This window comes from Ambystoma mexicanum, chromosome 3p, assembly GCF_040938575.1.
Source record: "Ambystoma mexicanum isolate Mex_15411 chromosome 3p, UKY_AmexF1_1, whole genome shotgun sequence".
Taxonomy (NCBI): Eukaryota; Metazoa; Chordata; class Amphibia; order Caudata; family Ambystomatidae; genus Ambystoma; species Ambystoma mexicanum.
This window is the reverse complement of record NC_090925.1, coordinates 1,200,030,737-1,200,057,355: the sequence shown is the minus strand read 5'-3', so window position 1 is coordinate 1,200,057,355 and position 26,619 is coordinate 1,200,030,737. Positions and strand designations below refer to the sequence as shown.

General features: G+C 44.7%; 1 protein-coding gene across 2 annotated transcripts in view; it reads left to right on the top strand.

Moving 5' to 3' along the window:
* The window catches only part of PKD2L2 (polycystin 2 like 2, transient receptor potential cation channel), an 817,035-nt gene that overhangs the window by 654,536 nt on the left and 135,880 nt on the right, over positions 1 to 26,619 (top strand). Inside the window, exons 14-15 of one of the 2 annotated variants that reach the window (XM_069652616.1) lie at positions 24,197 to 24,306; positions 24,390 to 24,619. In XM_069652616.1, the coding sequence (XP_069508717.1) occupies positions 24,197 to 24,306; positions 24,390 to 24,619 (340 nt within the window). The remainder of the gene's footprint in view (positions 1 to 24,196; positions 24,307 to 24,389; positions 24,620 to 26,619) is intronic. The other variant, XM_069652617.1, reaches the window with a different exon arrangement.

Here is a 26,619-nt window from a genome sequence, read left to right as displayed (position 1 = left end):
GGAAAAACTGTGGCATTATTATACCACATTTTGTGTCAAGGATTTCCAGAGCAAATGCAGAGACAAATGAAGAAATTAGGCGGGATGGAAGTCAAACCTTGGGCTGAGATACATTTGACAATAATTCATCATTGTCGGCTATTGCAGGAGAACAAGAAGAAAGATGAGGCTATGAAAGCCGAAGAAGCTAAATTAGTTCAGAAAGAATTGTCAAAATATGCCATAGAAAGGGCGGTATTGAAAATTGGAGAAGGGTTGGGGATACAGCAAGCAGCGGGTACAAAGCAGGCGAATAACCAGCGCCCGATGGACCAAGGTGCTCATGGCTTCATGCCACGAGGCAGAGGTATGGTGTATAGAGGAAGGGGTGGACTTCAAAACAATCAAGGTGGGTTTCAAAATGTGCAAAATGAGAATTAGAATGTACAAGGAGGATTTAACCAAGGGGGACTAGTCAGATGGTCACCTCCTGTATGTTGGACTTGTGAGATGGTAGGGCACATTGCACACTTATCTGGTGGTCTGGGGAATGTACAGAATGAACAGTTCATAAGAGGGGGGACAGTTTATCCTCCACCAAATAGCAAACAAACTAGGGAAGTGTTTGTCCAAGATCAGACAGTGTATCAGACACAAGCACTGCAAATGCAACAAGCACAGCAACCACAGCAAGCGCAAATGAATCCACCACAAGGGCAATCGCAACACACCCCCATGCAGATACAGCAGTATGCAAACATGCGACAATTATTGACACCAAGAATAGGGGGTGGTGCTGTAGTGGGAGGGAATCATTTCACAGGTACAGGGGTATGCATGTTTCCACAATAGGACAGCTCACCGGGCGACTTGATGTGTTCAATACTATCTGTGACACTAGACCCCCAAGAGTAACCAAGGGTCGATGTGACAATAGGAGGGAAGTCTTTTTCATTTTTAGTAGACAATGGCGCTCCTCGTTCATGTATACGAGAGGGAAAATATCCAATGTCGGGAATTGCCATCAATGTTGAAGGGTTCTCTGGAGCTGCATGTCGAGTTCCTTTTAGTGGCTAGATGACCAGTCTCTATAAAGAATATGACATGACTGTTCCATTATTGTATTCACAAAAGACACCAGTTAACATTCTGGGAAGAGATTTGATGACAAAACTTAACATGATGATTTCATTTACTGATGAAAGTATTGCCACTCCTGGGATACATTATTTAAATATAGGTGAGTTTATTTTGGCATACACAGGGCAAATAGCTCTGCGGGGCATTCCAATTGAGCCAGAGGTTTCCCTTTATGGGGTAAGCATTCTATTAACATGGCTACCTGGTTTAGTGGGGAAGACTGTGAGGATACCTGATGAGTTCTTGTTCAGACCACAGATAAACATGGACGAAGAGGAGGGACAGACTATCCCTATTGAATTAGAAGCAGCCATTGTACAAAGGGAAATGGCAATGCTCGATGGAACAGACGATGAGGATAGACGATAGAGAATAGTGATAGCCATTGAAGAATGGTGCAGATTGACTAGCATTACTGACGATGATATGTTTACAAATGACGCAGCAGACAATGAAGTAGTATTTCACATGAGCATCACTTACTGGATTAGGATAAAGAGAAGGGAAGTCCCACAGCGAATGGTGATAATGCGCCAGCATCCAGCATTTTTTGACAAAGACTTGGACAAGGTGCCAAGTGTCCTATTGACTACAGGCCCTATGACTAGGTCTGCTAAATGGGATAGGAGAAGATAAATTAAAGTTGAAACCAGGAGCAATTTTACCTCGAGCAAGACAATACCCCATGTCTCGAGAGGCTGATTAGGGAATTTTTAAGACCAATTTAGCACTGATGGAGCAAGGCATTCTGGTACCGTCAGACTCCTTGGTAATACCACGGTGTATCCTGTGAAAAAATCAAAGGGAGGGTCGTGGAGATTCATACAAGATATGAGACTGATTAACCAGATTGTAGAGACAGAGTTTCCTTTAGTTCCAAAAGCAGGACATGATACGATGCAGTATCCTGGTGGAAGCTTGATATTGCAGTGATTGATTTGAAAAATGTGTTTTTCTCAATTCCATTGCACAAGGACTCACAAGACTTGACTTGATTTACATTCAGCCAGACTCATCTGAAACACACAATGCTGCCTCAAGGGTACTGTGAATCTCTTTTGATCGTTAACAGAGTCCTGCAGATATACCTAGGCAATATTGATTTGAAAAGTGCTGTGATACAGTATGTAGATGACATTTTAATCTGTAGCATGACAGAAGATGAGTTCAGAAAAGATTTGATTCAGTTAATGACTATTTTAGCAGACAAGGGATACAAGGTAGACAAAGAAAAGCTACAGTATTGTCAAGAAGAGGTGTTATACTTAGGACAGTTGATTTCACATGAGGGCGAAAAAGGTGACACCTGAAGGAGCAGAGGCGATTATGAAAACTGCAAAACTGCACACAGTAAAACAGATGCAACAGTTTTTGGGCTTACGTAATTATGTTAGATGCTGGGTGTTGGATTATAGTTTGTACACACGGCCTCCTTTGCAGGCTTTAAAGAAAGCACACGTAAGTCACAATAGAATGAACTGAGGAGATGGAGGGATAATTTGAAGAGTTGAAAAATGCAATTTGTACAGCTCCTGTTTTGGCAATCCCCAATTATGCTGATGAGTTTTTCTTATTCTTGCACATGAATGGGACAGTCATGACTGCAGTGCTTGCGCAGAGAACCACATCGGGGTAAACAACTCCAGCACATTACAGTGGGATGTTAAACCCAGGTGTGAAGAAAGACGTTCCTTGCAAACAGTCATTGGCGGCCACTGCATTCACAATTGAGAAGTCTACAAGTATTGTGATGGGTTGCTTTATGACTCTTTTCATGTAACATGCCTTGTTTGCTATTCTAGAGAAACCCAAAGGTACATTGACATATCAGAGAACTTCAGTTTACGAAGCAATAATTTTGAACCAAGCCATCAAAATTGTTAGATGCAAAATAGTGAACCCAGCCACATTTGTAGCTGAGCCAGTGACAGAGGGTGACCAAGTACATGACTGTGCAAACTACATAGAATTTTATGATGATATACTGTGCGTAAGGGAGAATGCATTGACGGGAGGGGAAATTCTCATTATTGATTGTTCTTTGAAAATTGATCAAATTAGTGGAGAAAGGCATTCTGGTGCAGCTGTGACAAGGCATAGAGCAAATGGCAAGTTTGAAGTTGTAGCAAGTGCAAGACTACCATCTAACTTTTCGGTGCAAACAGCAGAATTGGTAGCGCCTATTGTCGCGCTTGAGAAACATGAAGGCCAGGAAGTGACAGTGTACAGTGACTCCGCCTATGTGACAACAACAGTACGCGCAGGGCTAGCACGGATGGTTCTCCAGTACAGCACAAATCCATATTGGACAGGCCTATAAAGGCAATACAACTCCCAGTAGCCATAGCAGTCATTAAATGCACCGCTCATACTAAGCGAACAGACTTTATTTCTTGCAGAAATTAATCCACAGACGTGGAAGCCAAGAGGGTAGCATATTCTTCAGATATTTCAAATTTTGATACCCCAAATGTTAAAGAAAAAGTAGTCACAGTTATGGTGATACAAGAAGGATTTCATAAATTACCAATGACCAATTAATGCAGATTCAGGTAAGTGCACCACAGGAAGAGCAGGAATTGTGGAAACAAAGGGGGTGTACTTTATCCCCCTCAGAAGTCTTGTGGAGACAGAATAGCACTGGAAAACTGGTGATGCCAGTAGCATTGTTAAAGGTAGCGCTTTAACAGCTGTACTACCCAGCGCATGTAACTAGGGAGTGTTAGGAAATCCCAGCGTTCATACTGGAAAATATGGAAACTACACCATCCTTACTACCTGCAACAGAAACCAAGATGGCGCCTATTTGGTTCTGTTTATCCCACTTCTAAGAGCGGGTCTAGTTTATCCCAAGATGGCGACCTCCTCACGTCAAACGCTATATCTGTATTGTAATGATACAGGTAGGCGCATCGCTAATCGCTCCACACCCTGTGTAGCAACTTAGCAGCTTTCGCTCCTGCATTATTGCAAACTTCCATCTACAGCCTCCAGACTTTGGTCTACCTTTTACTTTCCTTCCGTTATATCCTCCTTTCCTTTTTTCCTTCCCGCGGCTGTTTCCTTCCACAGCCACGCCCTCCTCCTTCCTCCTTCCTCTGCGGGCGCTTCGGCCCCGCTTTGCTTCCGTTGCTCACCCGCTCTGGGCTCCTCAGCCCCGTTGAACTTTCTGTTACACTGCCTCCGCACTGGGCTTCGTGCAGCCCCACTGTGTAACTTGTCCGAGCACATATTACAACTTCGCTCTGGGTGTTGTTCTGCCCCGTTGAGCGTCCTGATTACTTACCATCTCCCGGATTCCTTTCCTGAAGATAATTCCTGTACCGTACTTCTACTTTCCTGAGACCCGGCTACGAGCCTCTCTGTGTCACGACTACTGGCAGCTGGACTCTTCTGCTCAAGGCACAAGATCAAAGGACTGTTACCTGCACGTCTTCATTGGAGGAATCGAGATACATCATCAGGTTTTATTCCCCGGAGGGTTTCCCGAGGGTGTCGCCCACACGGCGCTTGGAGCCCATTCTATGGTCTCTTCAGCGCCTTCTGGGAGGCATACCACAACTTCAGTACCACAGGAACAAACCAAGAAGCCAAAGGAAAAAGAGTTCTGTGAGTACCATCTTTATCTCTATTATTGAGAGTCTAAGAGATAGCAACGCCCTGGATCAACAAGTCCAGGAACTGATAACCGCGGTCCAGTCTCTCAATACCGAAGTACAGACGCTGAGAAATGAAAATAATGTGTTACGCCAAATGGTTGCCTCACGGAATGAACTTCCCCCTGGGCCCTTACTGATAGAAAAGTTTGATGGTAATCTGAAGAGAATAAAAGAATACTTGGACTCATGTACGGTACAATTTACCCTGAAACCCACCTACTTTCCCACTGATAGAGCCAAAGTTAGCTACATGGTTTCAAACATGTCCGGCAACGCATTGACTTGGGCAACTCCCCTTGTTACCACCAATAATCAATTGATGGATTCAGCGGCAGGATTCGTTAATAGCGTTCAGGCCATGTTGGGCCGGAAAGAACTGGTGGTTACGGCTCAAGAACAAATCCTAGATTTAAAACAAGGCAACGCTGACTTACTCTCATTCATTACTCAATTTAAACAACTCGCCTCAGAAACAGCCTGGTCAGACGATGCTCTCATCACAGTCTTTAGAAGAAATGTGTGCGAAGAACTGAAGGATGAGATATCTCGGGTAGCTCGACCCCAGAATCTGGCAGAACTGATTTCCCTAGTACTCCAAATGGATTATCGTATACAAGAAAGAAACTCCGAAAGCTGCAAGAATCGGAATAAACCTCCAGCCTTCCTTCCGCGTAATGATTCCACAAAAACCCCCACCAGAGGCGAACCTATGCAACTAGGAAAACTGCCCATGGACCTTTAACTCCTGAAGAGAGACTCAGAAGGAAGACATTGGGGCTATGTATGTATTGCGGATCTGATAAGCACATACTATCCGATTGCACCTTGGTACCTCCCCGACGTTCGGGAAATGCCCCCACCCGTCCATGAAGGGAACTATGAACGGGTATTGCAAAAGTTCCCTGGACTGCCTTCCTACCTCCCAGAGAATGGTGGTGTTACCAATCACTTTACAGTTTCAGGATACCACATTAAACGAAGTCCCAGCCCTGATTGATTGCGGAGCTGCAGGACTGTTCATGGATTCTGAATGGGCCAAACGATATCAAATCAAAAGGGTGACTAAATCCGTTGCGATCCCAGTTGAAGGAGTCGATGGGACCCCCCTAAGCTCGAGACACATATTAGAAAACACTATGGAACTAACTATGAGAATCTCATCACACCAAGAACGGATTGTGTTCGATTTGATAAAGGCGGCCCATTATCCTGTGATTCTAGGATTACCCTGGTTGGTAAAACACAACCCCTACATTAACTGGGCGGCAGGCACATTGTTTCTGGGCTCCGAAGGATGCCTGTCAAACTGTTTATCCAAGGGTGCCATCGGTTTGTTCACCACTCCTCAAGAAAAATGCGAATCCCAACCACAATCTGTCTCCAATCTCAATCTAGTGCCAGAATGTTATCAAGAATTTCATAAAGTCTTCTCTAATGAAGAATTCAAAGAACTCCCACCACATCGCAGTGACAACTGTGCAATTGAACTCTTACCCGACACACAAGCACCTTTTGGTAGAATGTATACGCTCTCAGTACTGGAGAAAGAGGCCTTGAAGGAGTATCTACAAACCAATCTTCGTCATGGCTTGATTACTGAGTCCAAAAGTCCTGCTGGGGCTTCTTTATTTTTTATTCCTAAAAAGGATTGTAAGGAGTTACGACCTTGTATAGATTATAGGGGACTAAATCAAGTGACTCGCAAGGATAAATAACCCTTACCGCTGATCCAAGACATTTTGGAAGCAGTCAGAGGAGCATCCATATTCACTAAATTGGACTTGCGAGGAGCATACCACCTTATTAGAATAAAACAAGGGGATGAGTGGAAGACTGCATTCCGCTCACCCTTTGGACATTACGAGTATAGGGTGATGCCTTAAGGGTTAGCCAATGCCCCTTCGGTTTTTCAAATATTTGTTGATCATCTCTTCTCTGATTTGCTCCTGCACTCCCTTATAGTCTATTTAGATGACATTCTTATTTATTCAAGAACCCAGACAGAACATGTTCAACACGTGTCGGAAGTCCTCAGGAGATTACAAACTAATCACTTGTATGCCAAACTCGAGAAATGTTCATTCCACCAGTCCACCATGCCTTATCTAGGATATATCCTTTCTGTTGACGGAGCAGCAATGGACCCGAGAAAAGTCGAAGCCATACTACTATGGAAAAGACCCCAGAGCAGTAAGGATATACAGAGATTTCTAGGGTTTTCCAATTTTTATAGGAAGTTTATTCCAAGGTTTTCCCTGGTTATCAAACCTTTGACCTCCCTTCTCAAAAAGGGAATTCGGTTCCATTGGACCGATGAAGCTCAACAGGCCTTTGACTTCTTAAAAACGCCTTTTCTTCTGCTCCCATTTTGAGACTTCCAGATCAATCACAACCTTTTATATTGGAAACAGACGCCTCGTCTACAGCCATTGGTGGGGTACTCAAACAGAAATCTCCCAGAGGCCTAGAGCATCCTATTGCATACATGTCCAAAACACTTACACCCTCTGAGTGTAATTATATGGTGTTGGAAAAGGAACTACTGGCGGTAAAGAGGTCATGCCAGGAATGGAGACACCTTCTTCTAGGGGCAAGACATCCTATTCTTATCAGGACAGACCACCGGAATCTGAGAGCTTTACAGAATTTCGAGTGCCAGAATAGTCGGCAAGCCCGTTTGGCATATTTCTTTTCCTCTTACGATATGATTGTTACATACATTCCAGGAAAAAGCAACCATATAGCCGATGCCCTGTCTCGCAGTTCCGGTGAAGTGGACTGTTAAGTAGTGAGCCAGAGTCACCAGAGGAGTTTAACAAATAATATTTATTTGCACAGCACTTCACGTTGCATACGGTTCGTTCTGAAAAAAAAGTCTCTAATCAAATAAACAAGGCATATGTTTCCCCTTACAGAACGTGACCGGGAAACAAGGGGTTTTAAGCAAGCAAGTTCATACCGTGTTAAACAAGGAATGCGGTATATTCAAAACCAAGATACTCTGTCACGGTAATTCCAAATTGACAAGCCCAGATTGTGCCGTCAGCTTCAAAGGTGGAAGCCCTCTGTCTGCAACGGGCCATTCGTGTTGTGCTGAGCGTTTTCTTTCACGCTCGTCTGTTTCCCCGAGGCAGAAATATCTAGGCGTTTATTGCCGGTTGGCTTAAGCAGTCTTTCCAGTTTATGGCCGCTCCTCGCCTGCCTCGGAATTGGGATAATAAACTCAAACTTCCTGGAGCTATTTTTCACCTTGCTAACAACTCCTTCACGCTTTGACTGTCCTCCGCTTTGATCACCGAGTTGTCTGCAGTCTCGGTAGGGGTTCGTCCAGCGGAGTTCCTTCGTTACTTTAATACGCCCAACGGGGTTGTGAGCTGGCCTATTCCCACTTTGAGTCCGCACCGGCAGTCGCCTTCCACTCCTGCCAAATGAGACACACGGTGAGACGTTGGATATTTCTACCACACAAGAACTAATTACTCGTTATTTCTGGTGGCCTGAAGTACGGAAGGATGTTAAAGAAAATGTTGCCTCCTGCATCACTTGTCTTCAATCTAAGAACCCCAGAAGACTAACCATGGGAAAAATCGTCCAACCAATGCTACCTACTCAACCATGGGAAAGGATTTCATCGGATTTTATAGTTGAACTCCCTCCGGATGGGAGGATTCCCATCACACCACCATCATGGTAACCGTTGATTCTTTGACCAAGTTAGCCCATTTCATACCTATGGCTAAATTACCTTCTGCTGCTCAAATGGCTCAATACTTTTTACATACCATTTTCCGTCTACACGGACTACCAAAAAGTATTTTGTCTGACAGAGGACCACAATATATATCCGCTTTCTGGAAGAACTTGTGCCAGTCATTGGGAATACAACGCAGCCTAACTTCCGGTTACCATCCCCAATCCTTTTACTTTCCCTCCGTTATATCCTCCTTTCCATTTTTTCTTCCACAGCCGCGCCCTCCTCCTCCCTCCTTCGTCTGCGGGTGCTTCAGCCTCGCTGTGCTTCCGTGGCTCACCCGCTCTGGGCTCCTCAGCCCCGTTGAGCTTTCTGTTACACTGCCTCCGCACTGGGCTTTGTGCAGCCCCACTGTGTAACTTGTCCGAGCACATATTACAACTTCGCTCTGGGTGCCGTTCTGTCCCGTTGAGCGTCCTGATTACTTACCATTTCCCGGATTCCTTTCCTGAAGATAATTCCTGTACCGTACTTCTACTTTCCCGAGACTCGGCTATGAGCCTCTTTGTGTCAAGACTACTGGCAGCTGTACTCTTCTGCTCACGGCACAAGATCAAAGGACTGTTAACAAGAATCCTTCCCTTACCTGCACGTCTTCATTGGAGGAATCCAGATACATCATCGGGTTTTATTCCCCAGAGGGTTTCCCGAGGGTGTCGCCCACGAGGCGCTTGGAGCCCATTCTCTGGTCTCCTCAGCGCCTTCTGGGAGGCATACCACAATTTCAGTACCACAGGAACGAACCAAGAAGCCAAAGGAAAAATAACACCAGTTCTGTGAGTACCATCTTTATCTCTATTATTGAGAGTCTAAGAGGGAGAGTCTTGCTGCAACAATAGCAGAAGACTGGTTTGTTCAAACCTGCTAGAAACGTTGCATATTATGTAGTAAACTGCATTGTATGTCAAAGGTTTACAGCTGGGCATACACTGCAAACAATTAGAGGAGTTATTCCTCGACTGACTGGTCCTTTTCAGCATTTACATATTGACCATGTTAATATGCTGCAGGTGTGTACTGGATACAGGTATCGGATAGTGGTGGTATGCCCCTTCTCCAGGTGGATCGAAGCATATCCGTGTACACACCCTGATGCCACCTGCGCTGCAAAGTTCCTAATGCGCAAGTCTTTCCAAGATGGGGAGTGTGTGAAGTGCTGAGATCGATAATGGGCCACATTTTGCCAATGAAGTATTTGAACAAATAGCACAATTATTGAGCATTAAGCATATGTTTTCTTCTGCTTATCACCCACAACCGAATGTAATATGTGAAAGACTCAACGGCCTCCTTAAAGAAAGGATTGCCAAACTTAAGCTTACATTGAAAAAGGGATGGCTATATTGCCTGCCATTATCTTTATATGTCCTAAGAAATCAGCCTGGGTCGAACCACCACCTCACACCCTGTGAATTAGTAACTGGGAGGCAAATGAGAATGCCTTTTACACCTCCATCGAGGAGTAGAAGTGATGCTCAGAGTACAGCAGAAATGTTAGCAAATGAGTTACGTGCATATTTGACATGTATGACCACTAGTATCTCTCTCATTTCAGATCAACTCAAGTGCCAGGGTGGTCAGTCTCAGAACACAGATGAAAACCATTCAGCAACCAAACCTATTGAACTATTATCAAAATCTAAGCTTGTGCTCATAAGAAATTTCACTAGGAAGTGGCACGAGCCGAGATTTAATGGACCGTAAATTGTAGAGAATGTTGCTCCCTCAGCAGTAAAGGTCCAAGTTAGACAAGCGTGGATACATCTAAACGACAGGAAGCTACACAGCAGCACCCCCAATCAGTCCAGAAGCAAGACAAGAAAAAGAATTTTAGCGTGTGCAGAATCGATCGATGACAAGGAAGAAGGACGACAAAGCTACAAACTAATAAATGCAGATTTGCATTTAGACTGTGACTTCCCGTGGGCACTCCTTGTAGATATTATAGCAGACATGCAGATCTTTGCCAGGAGTCACAGGAATATTTGAAAATTAACTTTAGAAAAACATTGATGTATCACAAGTATGCCTAATTTGGATTTCGAGTTCGATATCTGGAAACGTGAGCAGTACTCCTTTTCTCACTGAGTATCTATTTGGCTAAATCTATGGTCCTGACCAACGGAAATGCACATCGCCTTGTGCTTGCTATTTTTGTGTTTATTCTTAAGGCATATCCTACTCTTTTTAGAAGAAACACAGACATCTGCACTTCTTTACAGGATCCCAAGAATGGCCCTGTAATTAGAAGACTGCTTGTAGCAATAGTAGAGGAAATACTACAGTTGCCAGACCTATTGCAATTGCCTGAGTAAAACTGTTTTTTCCTTCCTTCAAGTGAAATACAAATTTGAAATGTTGAAAATAACACAATTTCGGAGCAGGAGCAAGCTCATGTTGGTTTGTGATATACATATGCACCATTATACTTTGGGTTTTTCTGTTTCTATGGATTCACCTCTTCTATTTGATTAATCTAAGCAAGGCAGAAGTCCCTTTGATCCTCCCTACTCCAGGAACTCTCGTAGATTTGCCTATTACCAAGGAGCCAAAACCCTCTTTGATGTCTTCCTATAGTAGAGCAGCGTTAGAATTGTTTCCATGGGCTGTAACCATTTTGAGGGGAAGATACAGGAGAAGTGTAGAAGAGGATAACGAGGGGATAAATACATATTTAGATAATGCAGTACATCTGGGACACAACATGTGGTATCAGCACATGAAAAGTGTAGGAGAAAGAACGTCTAAAGAGAGTTGTTACGTTTGTGCCCTCATAACTTATGCCATGAATACTGCTCAAACTTTCATTGCCACATAAATTCCAGAATATGATGCTGGATGTATTGTTCACCTTGCTGCATGCATGACTCGAGGACAGTTCCAAGGGATTTGGGCCACTCTACGATGGAGATCGAAATGGTCATTTCCATTTCAGGATGATTACGCAGATGGAAAGGGAGCCTGTATGGAAGAGCAAGATGCTCCCGTATCCTAAGGCAGGACAAGATGAAGTGGTCGTAAAAGAAATTAAGAGAATGGATTGTCCTGATAGGATAGAGATGCGTGGATGCCTGGATTCTGGGAACGATCTCAGCTGCTAGTCTGTGCATGAGTGAAAACTCAGAAGGGATGGGAAGTAGGATTGATGCCCTGTTTAGCTAATTTGTTAAAGTCAGACTATGGCCCTCATTACGAGTAGGCCGGTAAGAGCGTGTTCATTACCGGCATGCCGGAACGTGTGAGTTTGTGCCTGCATGAACCTGCTAACAGTGGGTGATTAAGAGTGCGCGAGCACACGTGTCCCCCCATGCTGGTAGTGGCAAAACCGCCATGCCGGTAACGGGCCACCAACCCCCCTATACCAGCATTGCGGGTACCGCCCATTCCGTAACCGCGTCATAACAACCACTAAACACCGGCACGGTAATACCGGCACGGTATTACCGTGGTTGCAAAAAAGGACCCGGAAATTACGTCATCGCGCAGGAGCGGGAAATGAGCCCGCGGCCATTTTTAAAAACACAATCCATTGCCATCCTCCATAACCACCACTACACTCGTGTTGTTGTGTGCCACAACTGAAGCAGGATGTCGAAGGCCAACAGTAAATCCTCCCAAAGGAAGAGGAAGCAGCGTTTTTCGGATGCTGAACTCACTATGCTTGCTAACACCCTCGAACAGCATGCAGACACAATCAGGAGCACAGACCTCAAGCATGCGGCCCAAACCCCAAAAAAAACAGGTCTGGCAGGAGGTCGCTCAGAGGGTGTCGGCAGTGGGGAGCACCCCAAGGAGTGTACGTGACTGCCGGAAGCGCTGGGACGACCTCTGCCTCCGGGTCAGGAAGATCCTGGCGGAGAACAGGAGGGCCGCAATGGCGACAGGCGGTGGCCCATACTCCCCTGTGAAGCTCCCCGCATGGGAGGAGACCGCAAGTGCATTCATTGACCCAGAATCCATAGAGGGAATAGAAGACCAGGAATTCGGCGCTGCAACTACCACAGAGGAAGGTGAGTGAACCATCACATCCACGTATACCAAAACATGATGTGGCACAAGTGATGTGGAAGTTAGACTAGGCAAGGCAATGCATGTTCCAAGGCTACATCAACACATCCATAGAATAATGAGTGCCACACCCTGCACCACACGCATGCTGAGTGAAAATTCCAATCCCAACAGAGGTGCAACATGACCCAACCATGCCCATGGGACCTACCACACAGACACCAAACCAATGCTATGCCACCATCCATGCATTGATTGCCAACATGTCCCTCAGTACACCAAATGCCACACACCAGAAATGAAATGATGCCTGAATGTATGAACATATCACACCGCAATACATCATAGCTGCCATTTGACAACATCACTGATGACCTGCATCTCTTCTATCTCCCAGGCACCGATGAGGAAGGTGAAACACAGGACAGGGGTGCGAGTACATCCAGTGCACGCAAAGGGACCAGGGCCACCGCCACCCCCCCGTCCAAGAAAATGCCTGCAGCAACACCCAGTGTGCCACGCAAGGCATTAACCCTGCAGGGGTCACCTGCAGCGACAGAACAGCAGCAGGCACCCGCAACAGTGGGAGCCGTTCCGCCAGCCACCACGGACGTTGTGTCCACAGAGGTGGATGATGAGGCTGGAATCATGTGTGGAACACCCACCCCAAGCCCCATTGCCAGCCCCCACCCACCTGCAGAGTCTGAGAGCCTGGACGATCCGTGTCTCCATGACTCTGACCTTGGCGAATCAGACACTGGGATATTCCAGGAGGACAGTGCCCAGGACGAGGACCCCACACAGGTGCCTTCCACCACCCTGCCAGCCACCACCATGCCAGCCACCACCCTGCCAACCACCACCCTGCCAGCCACCACCCTGCTAGCCACCAGTACACCTGCGGCCGAAACCTCCTTCGAGGCTCGCCTGGTGAGGGTAGAGGCCTGCCAAGAGTCAATGCTGCAAATCATGCATCGACAGGTCGACGCTGGGAATCAGGCCATGAGGGCCATAGCCACGGCCATTGCAGCCAATACAGCTGCTGTGGAGGCATCTACGTGTGCATTCAGGGAGTGCATGGGGTCACTGTCAAACATCCCGCAAATGCAGCGGCAACACCTTGGCCCAGCCATGGGACTGACAATAGACACCTCCACTACAACAACCCCTTCCACCTCCGTGCAATCGAGCCCTGTGCGGTTAATGCGCAGGAGCGCACGGCGCTCGGCCATGGCACCCCCAGACCCAAAAGTCTCAAAGAAATAACAGTATGGCCAATGACAATGTGAAGAACTACATTGGTGAAGGGAACACTGTTTGTTGCACACATGGGGACATTTGGGATCTGTGGGGTGGGTGAGGGAGTTTGTTGGGGTATTTTCTGGGGTTTGTGGGGTGGGTGAGGGAGTTTGTTGGGGTATTTTCTGGGGTTTGTGGGGTGGGTGAGGGAGTTTGTTGGGGTATTTTCTGGGTTTTGTGGATTGGGTGAGGGAGTTTGTTGGGGTATTTTCTGGGGTTTGTGGGGTGGGTGAGGGAGTTTGTTGGGGGGTCTGGGAGGGGGGAGTGGGCACATTTTTGCAGTTTTAAATAATACACAAGTTGTGAGAAGAAATATCTATGGCTGGACATTGTTATTTTTCGTGTGCATCCATTTAATGTGTTACGGTGTTCAGTGCCCCACTCCCAACATTCCCTGTGTGCATGTTCATATTGGCCCAGTGTCTGACTGACACAAGTCTTTCATAGTCCCTGTGTTTCAGAAGTATACTTGAATTTGTGCTGGCCGTACAGCATGGCCATCCCGTGCATCAAGTACTGGCAGTGGGGCTACTTCACCTCCGTCTCCGTCCTCATCATCCTCACCCGGCCCATGCATGTCAATGTCAGGTGACAATGGTACATTTCTCCGGACGCACATGTCGTGCAGCATGACACAGGCCATGGTGATCTTTGACACCTTCTCAGGCCTATATAGGAGTGCCCCACCGGACCTGCTGAGGCAGCGGAACCGCCCCTTTGACAGGCCAAAGGTCTGCTCAATGACAACACGGGTACGGGTGGGCACACGATTGTACTCCTCCTCATGGCCATTCTGCGGGTTAGGCACAGGGGTGTGTAGCCACGGCCTCAAGGGATATCCTCCATCACCAGCAAGCAGATTCAAATAGGTGTGTGTCACTCTGAACTCCCGTAATTCAGGGAGCACAGTCATGCCGCCAGCTATTTGGTGTGGCCATGCACATGTCCCTGTAAGCATGAAAAAATGTTATCTAGTTGCAATCTGTACTGTCATGAGGTGTGGTAGTCTAGTTGGCATTCAATAGATGATGCAGGGTGTAATCATGCATGCTGAGGCAGATATGCTGTGGTAGTGCAACAATGTTTTGACTACAATTCATGCTGTTCATTATTTACTATGCATGGTCACACTGCCCACATAGCCACACTTGCCGTCCTGTTCATTCATGCATTGCTTGCCATAACCATGGTGGCCTGGTTGTGCCTCTCACTTGTTCTCATTGATATGCATTATTTGTGATATGTGGCCCAGTGAAGTGTCATGTACTGTTTGACTGGTTCCGGTCAAGAGTGTTTGGCTCTGCATGCATTCTCCAAACACTGGCTATTCCCACCCATCCCCAAACATCAGTACCCCAAAGCACTGCCATGGGACGGTTGTGCAACTCACCAAGCAGCCAGACACGTGGTCCGGCATGTCGTTCCATTTGATGGGGTACCGTGGATTTACCCAGTAACATGGCATCATGTGTTGATCCAGGAAATCGGGCGCAGCAATGGGTGATGATCTTCCTGGAGTCACGTACCATTTGCACATTGATGGAGTGGTATTGTTTGCGATTGCGGTACACGGCCTCTATGGCAGGGGGGACTATCAATTCCACATGGGTGCAGTCGATGGCACCGACACAATTGGGCTGCCTGCCAGTGCATGGGAGCCTACTTTGGTTTTGGCTATCTCCTGGGCAGTTCGTGGTAGGGATATGTGGGTGCTTGCCTGCTTCAGGAGGGCATCCAGCACTTGGTTCAGCATGCATGAAAATAGTGGTTGTGAAATGCCATGCAGCTGGCCCACTGTGTGTTGGTAGGTGCCTGTGGCCAGGAAGTGTGGCACAGACACCACCTTTAGTAGTGGGGGGATGGCAGTGCATATTTGTATGTGGCTGGCAATGTCGTTCTGTATCATGTGCACTATGGTGGTGATGGTGTCACGTTCCAACCCGTACAGGGTGTGGATCTGCTCAGGGGTAGGGTTGAATGGGCTGGGTGTGGTGCAAGGTATTGCTGGCTGCCTACGAGGCTCTGGTGGCTGCGCTGGTGGTAATGGATGGGCCTGTCTCAACCTCCTTCTACTCCTGTGTCTCCTCTGTGCTGCCTGTTCTTGCTGCTGTTGTTGTTGTTGTTGTTGTTGTTGCAGTTGTTGCTGTAGTTGTATCAGTATAGGCAGGTCCTCCTGTGCCATGTTTGCAAATGCTAGTGGTGGCATTTTGTTGTAGGAAGGGGTGTGGTGTTTAGTTGTGCTCCTTTTGTACTGGGAAACTCTGCATTGCCTACACCGGGGGTGGGCGGGGGGTGGTGTGTGGGTGTGCTCAGTTCATACTGGCACAGCATCCTTTGACTCCACCTGTGGGGATTGTGTGCACCTGTGGCAGCTGCCTTGTATCTTGCTTGCTGTTTGCGGGTGGTCCGCGATGCCTGTTTTGCCGGCATCATGCAGCCCGTTATTATCAGGTTCGCAATGCCGGTATTTGCATGTTTGCGTGGGTTGAAATTAACCCCTATTACCGGCATGCCGGTATTTACTACCTGAAGAGGCGCGTGTACGCGCCTATGCTATTATTAGTGGCACTGTTGTTTGGTATGCCGCTAATACCTGGGTTCCAGGTCGGAATGCTACGGAACGGTAAATGATGCCGGTATTTACATACCGGCATCGTGTTTCCCTTACCGGCATACCTCGTAATGAGGGCCAATGTGCGAGAAGTATAGAAGGTAAATGATGAATGATTGAAGTCATGGGCTGAACATGCCAAACTGCTGACATGGATAGAAGGTGAGTCAGGCCCAATGATCATAATTCCGCTGGCTAACATGCCACTGTACTTTCAGAGAGAAGGAAAGAAGCATGTGGGAGTTGACATAGTTTGCAAAACTACAGTTTATGTCTCCAGTATGGGAGCAGGGATAGCCATCCTCATGGATCTATATTGGGCTTGTGGGTCCAGAGCCTACATTAAGTGGTCCAAAGATTGGGAAGGAAGTGTTCCTTAGTGATCATTCATGTTCCAGTGTTAGTAATTCCTCAGGGTGACCTGAATATTGGAGAGTTTCCAAAACCAGATCCCCATTTGAGAAAGATAAGATCGCCTGGATTCCTCAATCGAACAAATAGGGAGAAGTATTTCTCAGCCAAATTAGTAGAAGCCTTTGATGCTATCCCGTATGAGCATAGACTCTTCAGCCAAACTGCTTCAATCTTCATGACTATCTTTATGCCTGGGATCCAGACGATGGCAAATGTGAAGTGGTTGCAAATCACTGGCTGGGAGCTTCTGCAGATGATCAACACCAACATAAAATGATTCAATGCTGTTAAAGAAGAATTGAGGGCCATACAACTAATGACACTCCAGAGCCGATATATCCTGGATATGATCACAGGGATGGAAGGAGGAGATTGCGCCAAAATCGGGCCATCATGTTGCACGTTCATACCATCTCACGATGACGAGAATGGGACGTTGACAGAGGCCCATAATGTGGCTGACAGACTTGCATAACAACATTCTTTCGGTCTTGTGGACCACAGTAAGTTAATGGACCGCTTGAAGAACATTGCTGGCTGCTCTGAGAAGGCAGCCCTTTGGATTGAATCTTTCTTGCAAAATAGGATGTCCAAAATCATCTTGGATGAAACTCGATCTGAACCTGAGAGGTTCCATTGTGGTTTACCACAGGGCGCTTGCCTTTCTTCAGCTCTTTTTAATATATTTTGTCGTCCACTGTGTGACTGCCTCGACTCACTAGGAGTGTGATTTTCTAACTGTGTCGATTATACCCAATATAAATATCAGCGGGAATTAAGAAGAAGATTTGGGCCTTATTTCTAAAATCTAGAATACCTTTCAAATCTTGTTGGCCAACAATGGTATGTGTCTTAATGCAGTCAAAAATGAACTTTTGGTTTTTGGTTCTGCACAGGCACGTGCAAAATTGGATGGTGCTTACTCAAGCTTTGTCATTCAAAATCTGCCAGTGAACACCATCTCAAATGTTAAGACTCTGGGAGTCGTATTGGAGGCCTCATTAAGCTCAGAAGCCCAAATCCAATATATCACTAACAAGGCGCAACACTTTCTAAGACTACTTAGATTAGTAAAACCTTTTGTATTGGTGGTTGATTGTACCACTTTGGTCAGGGCTCTGATTATGCCACTAATTGACTATTGCAGTGCACTACTGGCCGGCACAGGCAAGGGTTGTTTGCAAAGGCTTGAAATCCTGCAGAATGATGCTGTGTGCAACATTGAGGGGGTCTCTAGAAGAGAACATATCACAGAGTATTGCAAAGGTTTGCACTGGCTTTTGCTAGCCGCCAGGATCCGTTTTAAAGTATGCACTATTGTGCATAAGTGTCTTTACGGTCATGCGCCTAGTTACCTTCAGGACACAGTAAGGGTTTTTTGCCCTAAGAGAGTAACTAGATCTAGCGACTCTGTTCGTTTGGTCATCCCTAAGAGTAAACGAGTGGAGGACCTGGGAAAATCGTTCCAGGTACAAGTGGCACATCTGTGTAACAATCTTCCAAAACAGTTATCTGCAGAAAGAAACCATCTATCTTTTAGGAAAAAACTGAAAACAGTTCTTTTTGAATAGTGCCTTTTCTTGGGTTGTCCTTTCTTGTCTATATTCTGCGCCCTGAGGCCATATAAAAATAAATAAATATTGCAGATGACAGTTGGTTTGCTTCTATTTTCTTGTGCGTTCCATATTGGTTGACAAGTAAAATCAAGTTTCTTGGAGCAATCCTGGTGATGGTGATGTCTGGATTCTGTGTGATCAGGATAATAATCACACAATGCAAGAGGACAACAAAGAAGTAGGAGTGAAGATTATGATCAATGGTTAGTCAGGATTTGGACCCAACGAATTGACTGATGAAGAAATCAAAACCAACCTACATAAAGGTCAGCATTGTAGCACCTGAGGGAACAAAGTTCTTGTATCCAAAGAACCATAAGAAGTGGGATGATGGGTCTATTCTAACCCAAATGGACAATTCAGCTACATGACCTGGGTGTAGATGATCATGTAAAATCAGCTGTTCCCTGAAAGGAGTGATGAAAAGCTGGACTCCAAATAAGCCCTTTTTCAAAAGAAGGTATCAAGATGTGGAAACTGGTGAAGAAGTGATCGATAAATGAACCAGAGCATGGAATGTAGAGGAGGGTCCAAATGCCTCTGCAGGAAGTTCCGACCCCCTGCTGCCTGTATGTTGGAAGCCTGAACCTGCACCATGTTTAACACCAGTAATTGTAACCATACCACAACAAATGTTCGAGAAAAGTTATCCGTTAAGAAAGCCATACCATATGTATGCCCGAAGAGAGGATAATTTCTTGGTAGAGGTCCCCAAAGGAATATGAAAATAAGAAAATGAGAAACTGGTTATGCCACATAGAAAAGCATGACGCACTAAGAATACTGGTTAAAGAAGAGGATGTAGGGACTGTATGGAATCTGATGACGAAATAAGGAACCGAGCAAACGTTCCTGTGCAAGAAAGAAGATTGCATGCGTATGTGTCGCACTGCAGAAAATGCAAATCATTTAATAACTGTACAGATGCAGTAACGCAAGTAGATCAAGGGGTCATAGGAGCTGGCTAAATATAATGAATAGACTGCATAAAGCCGCCATTATATATATAAGGAACTGGACATCCGTGCCACAATTTTAGTAAACTCATACCCACAGAGAAAGGCTGCTTGGCCTGATGTCAAGACTGGAAGCAGCAAAGAACTGGTTATCTGTTCTTAAATGCAGCAATGCGAGATGCCGGATCATCCCTTGATTAAGACATGAGGAAAGAACATTATGAGTGCCAAGTTTATTCATTCAAGACAATAAAAAGGCTATGAAATGGGCCAATTGCGTTCTCCTGTCATGAAGTCGAGGATGAAAATATGAGGTAGGCATGCAGTCCAGAACCGTGCTAAGCATGTACACATACTCCCGTATATTCCCAGAGAAGAGAAACCACTACAAGGCCAAGTTCAAAGACAAGTCTGCATGGCAGAAGGCATGGGCGATAAGAGATGCAGGACCAATTGGGCGTGTAGGTGAAGTCAAGTTCACCCCCTGGCACCTGAATCTGAGCTTATGTGCTTTTAGTGTACCCGATGTTCAAGACATGGTATGAGAGTGTCAACCAATTATAGAGCGCCATATAACGAAGAGCCTTATAGTTAAGAACCAATAGTATTCTGTGTACTTAATAAGTGTTGAGGATGACTTGCGCTAGAGGAAGGCTTAAGTTGTTCACCTGACAGTAGATGCCCTATCACAATTCGTCGCTATATAGAAAGTATACTTAGATTTTCCCCTTAGTCCAACCACAACTCCCCATAGGTTTCTCTTATTTGCCACATAGTATGATGTCACGTATGACATGTTTTTGCTATATAAATGTCATTTTTTATTAAATGTTTAGGAGAGAACTTAAGTGAACAGCCCTCGATGTCCGTTATAGCTCAATGTTTTAGACGATTGATAATAAAACAGTCGAGAACAATTTTGCCAAATCCCTGAGTCGGTATTATTATTTGATGTAAAATTTATTCTGCATCCCATCCATGACATGACATGTTACTGTAAGGACCTTAAGTTCAATATTTTAAATCTAGATGCATTTTCCCACCACTGTGAGTTTGAAACCAGGTGCATTTTCCCACTGCTGTGCATTCTAAAAGTGCTCAAAATATTTGATGAGATGGATTGTTGGTGGCAGGAAAAGTGGTGCATCTAGATGGAATTTTGGGGGTACGAAATGTTCCGTATTCAGATGGATTTTGGGGTTAGGAAATGTGTTAAAATTAAATGTATTGTCAGAGGAATTTGTCATACCTAGATCGTTTGTGAGGGATTGGAATTGCGTTACACTTAGATAGGTTGCTGAGGTAGGACATGTGTTATACTTATCTATGAACGACAAGCAATGAGTTACATTAAGATGGATTGCTAGAGGAAAGGTGTTACTCTTGAAGAATTGTGAAGCTAAGCACATGCATTAGATGAAACAGTGTAGTTTAAGAAGGCGCATTTCTCTTGAAGAACTATATGGTCAGTGTGCACATTAAATTGATCTTTGAATGTCCATTTGTGCTGCGCCCATGATGTTAGCCTTCTTTACACCCCAGATATACACTGGTAATCCCTGATTACACTTAAAGATCCCAACTCAGCCTTGGCATCCTGATATGGCACTTAGTAGAAGCGTACATCAAACCCGGAAGATATCTAGTAAGACTGTAAACGTAGTCTATCCAGGGCGCCTAGAGAACCCTACTATCTTAAATCCTACGGTAGCCACCTAGCACGTATACTAGGTCAACCAGTCTATTGCGCTATGACGACTTGAGGTTAGCCCCGCCACCGCCCCTCCCCCCTATAATGCCTAGAAGAGTCTACAATGGTAGCTGGTCTTTTTCCACAGACTTTCGGATGATTCAGCGACATCAAAGATAAGCTCCCTCGGTACTCTTTGTAGGTATAAATGCACCACCTTGATGGACATTCTGCCGCAGGCATGGCTACAGGTCCACTCACAGTAGAATGCAACTATGACCTACAACAACATTCGGGCTAGCTAGGCACTTTGTGTTTTTAAGCCTACTTACAGAAGACTATGCCTCAGCACCCTGACATCAGTAGGCAGAGAAGACCTATCACAAATTTGTGCATGCTGGACACATAGTGAGTCTCTAGCCCTCACGCCATCTCCTGACCTCTCTCAACACCCATCCACATGCCTGATATTCGTGGGTTGTTTGTACTGGAACCTGGCCAGCCTCACTAAGCCTTATCGTGGCCAAATGTGCACACGCATTCTAATCCTACTCTGTGATCTCCCAACACCCTGACCTTCGGTCCCCAGAGGAAGTTCCCACTACCAGCGTTTTGAAACTATAAGAATGGTAAAAGGTGCTATATAAACGACAATTACAATACAATACAATATGTGGAATCATCAATGACATCATCAACGACAACACAGATAACATGACATCTATGACATCCTCAATGACAATGTGAAGTCAAAAACAATTACAGCATGCACCAGCTTGTCCAGAACCTATCGAACAAACGGTCCACTGCAAACACAAACTTGACCCTTCTGTGCCTTCAGCTTAGTATTGCCAACAGTACATGGAAGAAAAGCCCTTACAACCCAAACTGGAAAGGACTATCAAGAACTGGTCCTGAGCTACCCTCATCCCCACTTACCTCAGTACTAGGAGCAATGCAGCTTTGTTGAGATGAGGCTCAACATTGTAAATATCCTAAGGCCAACCAATTCACTTTCACATGACCCACCAGCGCTAGTTTCTTAAATAGAAAAACAACAGAGAAAGAAATGTTTGCACAACCTACTAAATGTGCGCTTTACAGACATTTATAGAAAAAATATAGCCTGCATATATGTATGCGTTTGAAATGTGTCCCGAACACTGTGTTAAGTGCTGTAATAATTATCTTCACTGAACAATTTGTACAATGGATACGATATTGTGCTTTTGTGTGTAGATTACAGTAGTCGTACACACAGCACTTTTGCAATTTAGCAAAATGTGCAGACATGGAAGCTGTACACTCAGAAGGATACTCATGGACTAATCGCAGAGGAGTATCCTGTCTAAACTAGAGCTATGCTAAATTTAATTTGGCCAGCGTAATTGGGCAAAATGTATAATTTTTCATTTTGTGAAATTGTGAAAATTACGCCTCAGGCAAAAGTTCTGAAAAAAAGATTTTTGCGAGATTGTGTTTCAGTAAAACAAGTTAAAACCTCTAGTAAAGCCTTTACACCTATTTCACTGAAACGCAAATTCAGCAAAAACTAATTTGCAGAAGTTTTATCAGCAAAATAAGTGGACAGCTCTAATGTTTGTACCATTCATTTACTGCAAATGAATCAATTCATGTTTTATTTCTTTTTCAATTTCAATTTAGTAAAATTGGTGGAATTGAAAGCACAATTACAGAAAATGAGTAAAAGTCAAAGTGCCAAATTTCGCACCTACCTATTGTAATCAGTCTTTTCTTTCATTTATTAAATGGCCACTCAAAATGAACTTTATTGTTGTGCATGGAAACTATTTCCCTTTCTGAATTCTGTATCCTACTACCATGATGTTATGGCAGAGAATTGGGCCATTTATAGTCAACTAAAAGGGTCATCACAGCAGGAGGAACACTGGTTTCTCTACCAAGGGTATATTTTTCCACGTTTTGGTTTGTGGTAGTGTCAAAAGCGAGGGAGGCTGGCAATTGTTATGTTGAATGTCTCACACAGCAAGGACACCAAAAGTGGCAGAAGGGCGTTATACAAGACCTCTTACATTACATTACATTATGTACTCCCCGCGAGCCACCCTTCTGCACCACTTGCAATGCTGATCCTTGTGGACATCAGGGGGAGTGAAAAAGGGATCCAGAGGGGCCATACACAACATGTCTTTATAGATGGATTGCTTTAAACTACGGGGTGAATTTTACTGCAGAATTCCAAGTGACATCAAAGATAATGGGCCTCATTATTGGTCCGGCAGTTACTGGGCCGGTGCTACGGGCAGGTTGCCGACAGACCAGTAATGATTTACCAGCGCCTGACTTCCTGGTAACACCAGGGGATTACAAACCCGGCGTTCCGGGAAGTAAGGCGCCAGCAAATTGCAAGTCCCTATTTCCATAGAGTCCTTTTGGGAATGGGGACCACGGAAGCACTGGCACCATTAATAACGGTGCAGGCGCTTCAGTGAAAACTCTCCGGGCGGGTGCCGTTCCGCCTGGCAGATCTGACCTGCCGGGCAGGACAGCACCCGCCCGCAGTGTTGTAATATGCCAGTCTGGAAACAATGGTGCTGGTAAGCTTACCGACACCGTTGTTTCCGGAGCAGCATAGTTGTAATCATGCCCAGTGTGAGCTTCTCTTTCCTTATTTATCAAATGTCACACTGGACCACCTAAGTGGAACATACGGCAGTGGTTGAGGGCTACACATCTATGTCATTTTATGTTAATTTATAAGGTACTTACTGCAATGCAATCGCTTCGAGGCAAACTCAAGTTGTGATTCTGTTTCTTTGATGTTTATTTTCGAACATTAGTGCTACAGATTTAATGCCATGTATAAAATAAAAATGCTTTAATTGTCATGTTCTCATTGGGTTCTTGGTAACGTTCTTGGGAGGTGCTATCCCTCAGTAATCTGTGCAAAGAATTTACCAATATTTACATAATAACCTGTAGCAAAAGAAAGAAGATACATTTGGTTTCACGTTGGTGAGTGTGCATGAGTAAACACTGGGATGTATCATACTAATACATTGTTCACTTTCTTTCTCGTACATTTGGTCAGAATGCCCTTGCACAGCGGCAAAAATGGAAAGAAAGACTTTGGCAAAACTATTACTCGCGACAGGATGACCAACGGGATCCTGGCATGGTCACACAAGAGGAATATCAAAAGTAGGTTTCAGATCTTCTTTCAAATGGACTTCTCTGGTAGGGATGTCCTAAAAGAATTGCTTGTGACTTTTCCAATCTTCCAGGCTGGTGAAGCATGCAGCGGAGCTGGAAAAGAAACTCAGTGAAGTTACAATAAAAGTGGACGACATAGTAAAGCAAAAAGGCAAGGAGCCCGAGAGCAAAGATCCTGGCGCTGACGTGAAAGCTCCTGGCGCTGACGTGAAAGCTCCTGGCGCTGACGTGAAAGCTCCTGGCGCTGACGTGAAAGCGGTAAGTCCATTTAAAGACAGTTCCAAATGCAATGCTGTACGAGGTAGGCCTGCTTGACATTTTTCAACAATGGAAAATAGTACTATCTACAGTGAGAGCATGGAGATCTCAGATTTCTAGGTATTTTATCAAATAATTCACTATAAACCGATGATACATATATATAACATTTTTGCATGGATTGTGAGATAGGATTACCTACAATGCAATGTCATTTAAGAGAAATTAAAAAGTATGTAAAATAAAAAATAAGAAAATACAAAGAAAAACATTGTGTAAGTAGCAGAGAAGATGCTGTAAAGCACACGACTTTTGTCATTCCAAGTTAGTTAGTTCGAGGAGCACCAATTCAAACGTTTGACATTTTGGGTCTCGGTGGATTTTGCCAATTTTTGGCATATTGTTCGAAATTCATAAGGAAAACCGCAAGCTGCTGCACCTTCTGACTCTTCGCTGAAAAAAATAAAGAGGGTCATTTTTGCTTCAGTTTTTCTTTTTGACACAAGTAACGGAAGCCCTGGACAGGCATGTTTTCAAGGTACGAGATAGGCATGTGGGCATAATACTCAAAGATCTGTAGGTTCCGAGGTGGCAGGTTACTTTGCTCTCACTCCTCCGCAGCCTCAGATCTTGTAGAGGGGCGCCCTCTGTGTTTAAGGGGCACGCATCCAGCCCTTCATGAATATTCCAATGCTGGGCACATTCCCGAGGCTTGAAAATGCTTGGATTGATTGAGCCCAAATTGGTGGGCGCCTAGATCAACTTCCCACCCATGTGGGATCAGTGAGTGCTAAGCCTAGAAACACTTTGCCACTATACCCTCGAATCACATACATTTCAGGTGATCTTAGCACGTCAAACTTTAAACAAATGTGTTAAAAACTGTGTCCGAAGTTCGACCATTTGACTTAAAGGGGGTCACGAGGCTAGGGGTCCTTTCAGTCTAAAGCGGCTTCCAGAGAGGCTGGAGGGTGGTATCTGAATGCAGGCCTAGGAACTTTGTGAAACGAATAATAAAATGTAGTGGAGTTCAAGTAGTTGAGTAGGAAGATGGGTTGGGCGAAAGAGTGAGTTGCTGGGACTTAGTCAGAGGTAGTCTTAGAGATTTTTTTTTATTTTATATTGCCCTTTGTCATGCATTCCGTGATTTGAAGTGGGCAAACAACACAAGCACCATGTAGAAAGAGTTTAGGAAGAGGGTATCTTGAAAAGAGAGAGCAGTGTGTGACTGTTAGGCAGGCCTCCAGATAAGGTGCAACCAGGCCTTTTTACGCATGAAAATCTTGTAAATACGACAGCTTGATTATATTTCTGTGTACATTTGCACACAGGTTTAGAGCAGAGGGCAATGCAAAGTTCTGGTTACTAGACACAAACCAGAACGCTTCTTTTGATTTTTAATTGCATGCCATGGATAAAAGCCTCTGAAACCGAATGTATTTCTCTGAAGCCTTTCAAAAAAGAAGCTGCACACTGTGATTAAAGGAATGGTTTATTTCCATTCAGCTTCTGCTTTGTTAATGCTCATGGGGCAAACAGAAGCTCTGTGCATATTTATTTTCCTAGCATTTTAGGATTGTATAATTAATAAGATGGAAAACTAAGTTACAATTGAGAATTAACATTTTGTAACAAATGATGCCTTTCTTTCCAGTGAAAGCAAACCAGTATTTCACAATTGTATTTTTCAGAGTTCCTGTGCTGTGTGCATAAACATGCAGAGGCAGATCATTTTTACACTTATAATTTAATTTACACTCAAAAGGTTGTGTAAAATGATGACTATGCACAGTCTAGTTTGCATCCATTCAACCTTGCAGTCATTTGGGTACATTACTGTAAATGGTCAGTGGCAGCAGAATCTTTGCTCAAAGGTGATTGTCATTAAACCAATCACAGTTGTTCCAGCCTCTCAAATCTTCAAGACTACAATTAAAACATCTAAAACCTGACTCTCCAGGAAGTGAACGGCTGTTCAAAAACAAACAAATGAAAGTTACATTTGTAATTGAAATGGAAACTCAGCAAAACATTTCCCTGTGA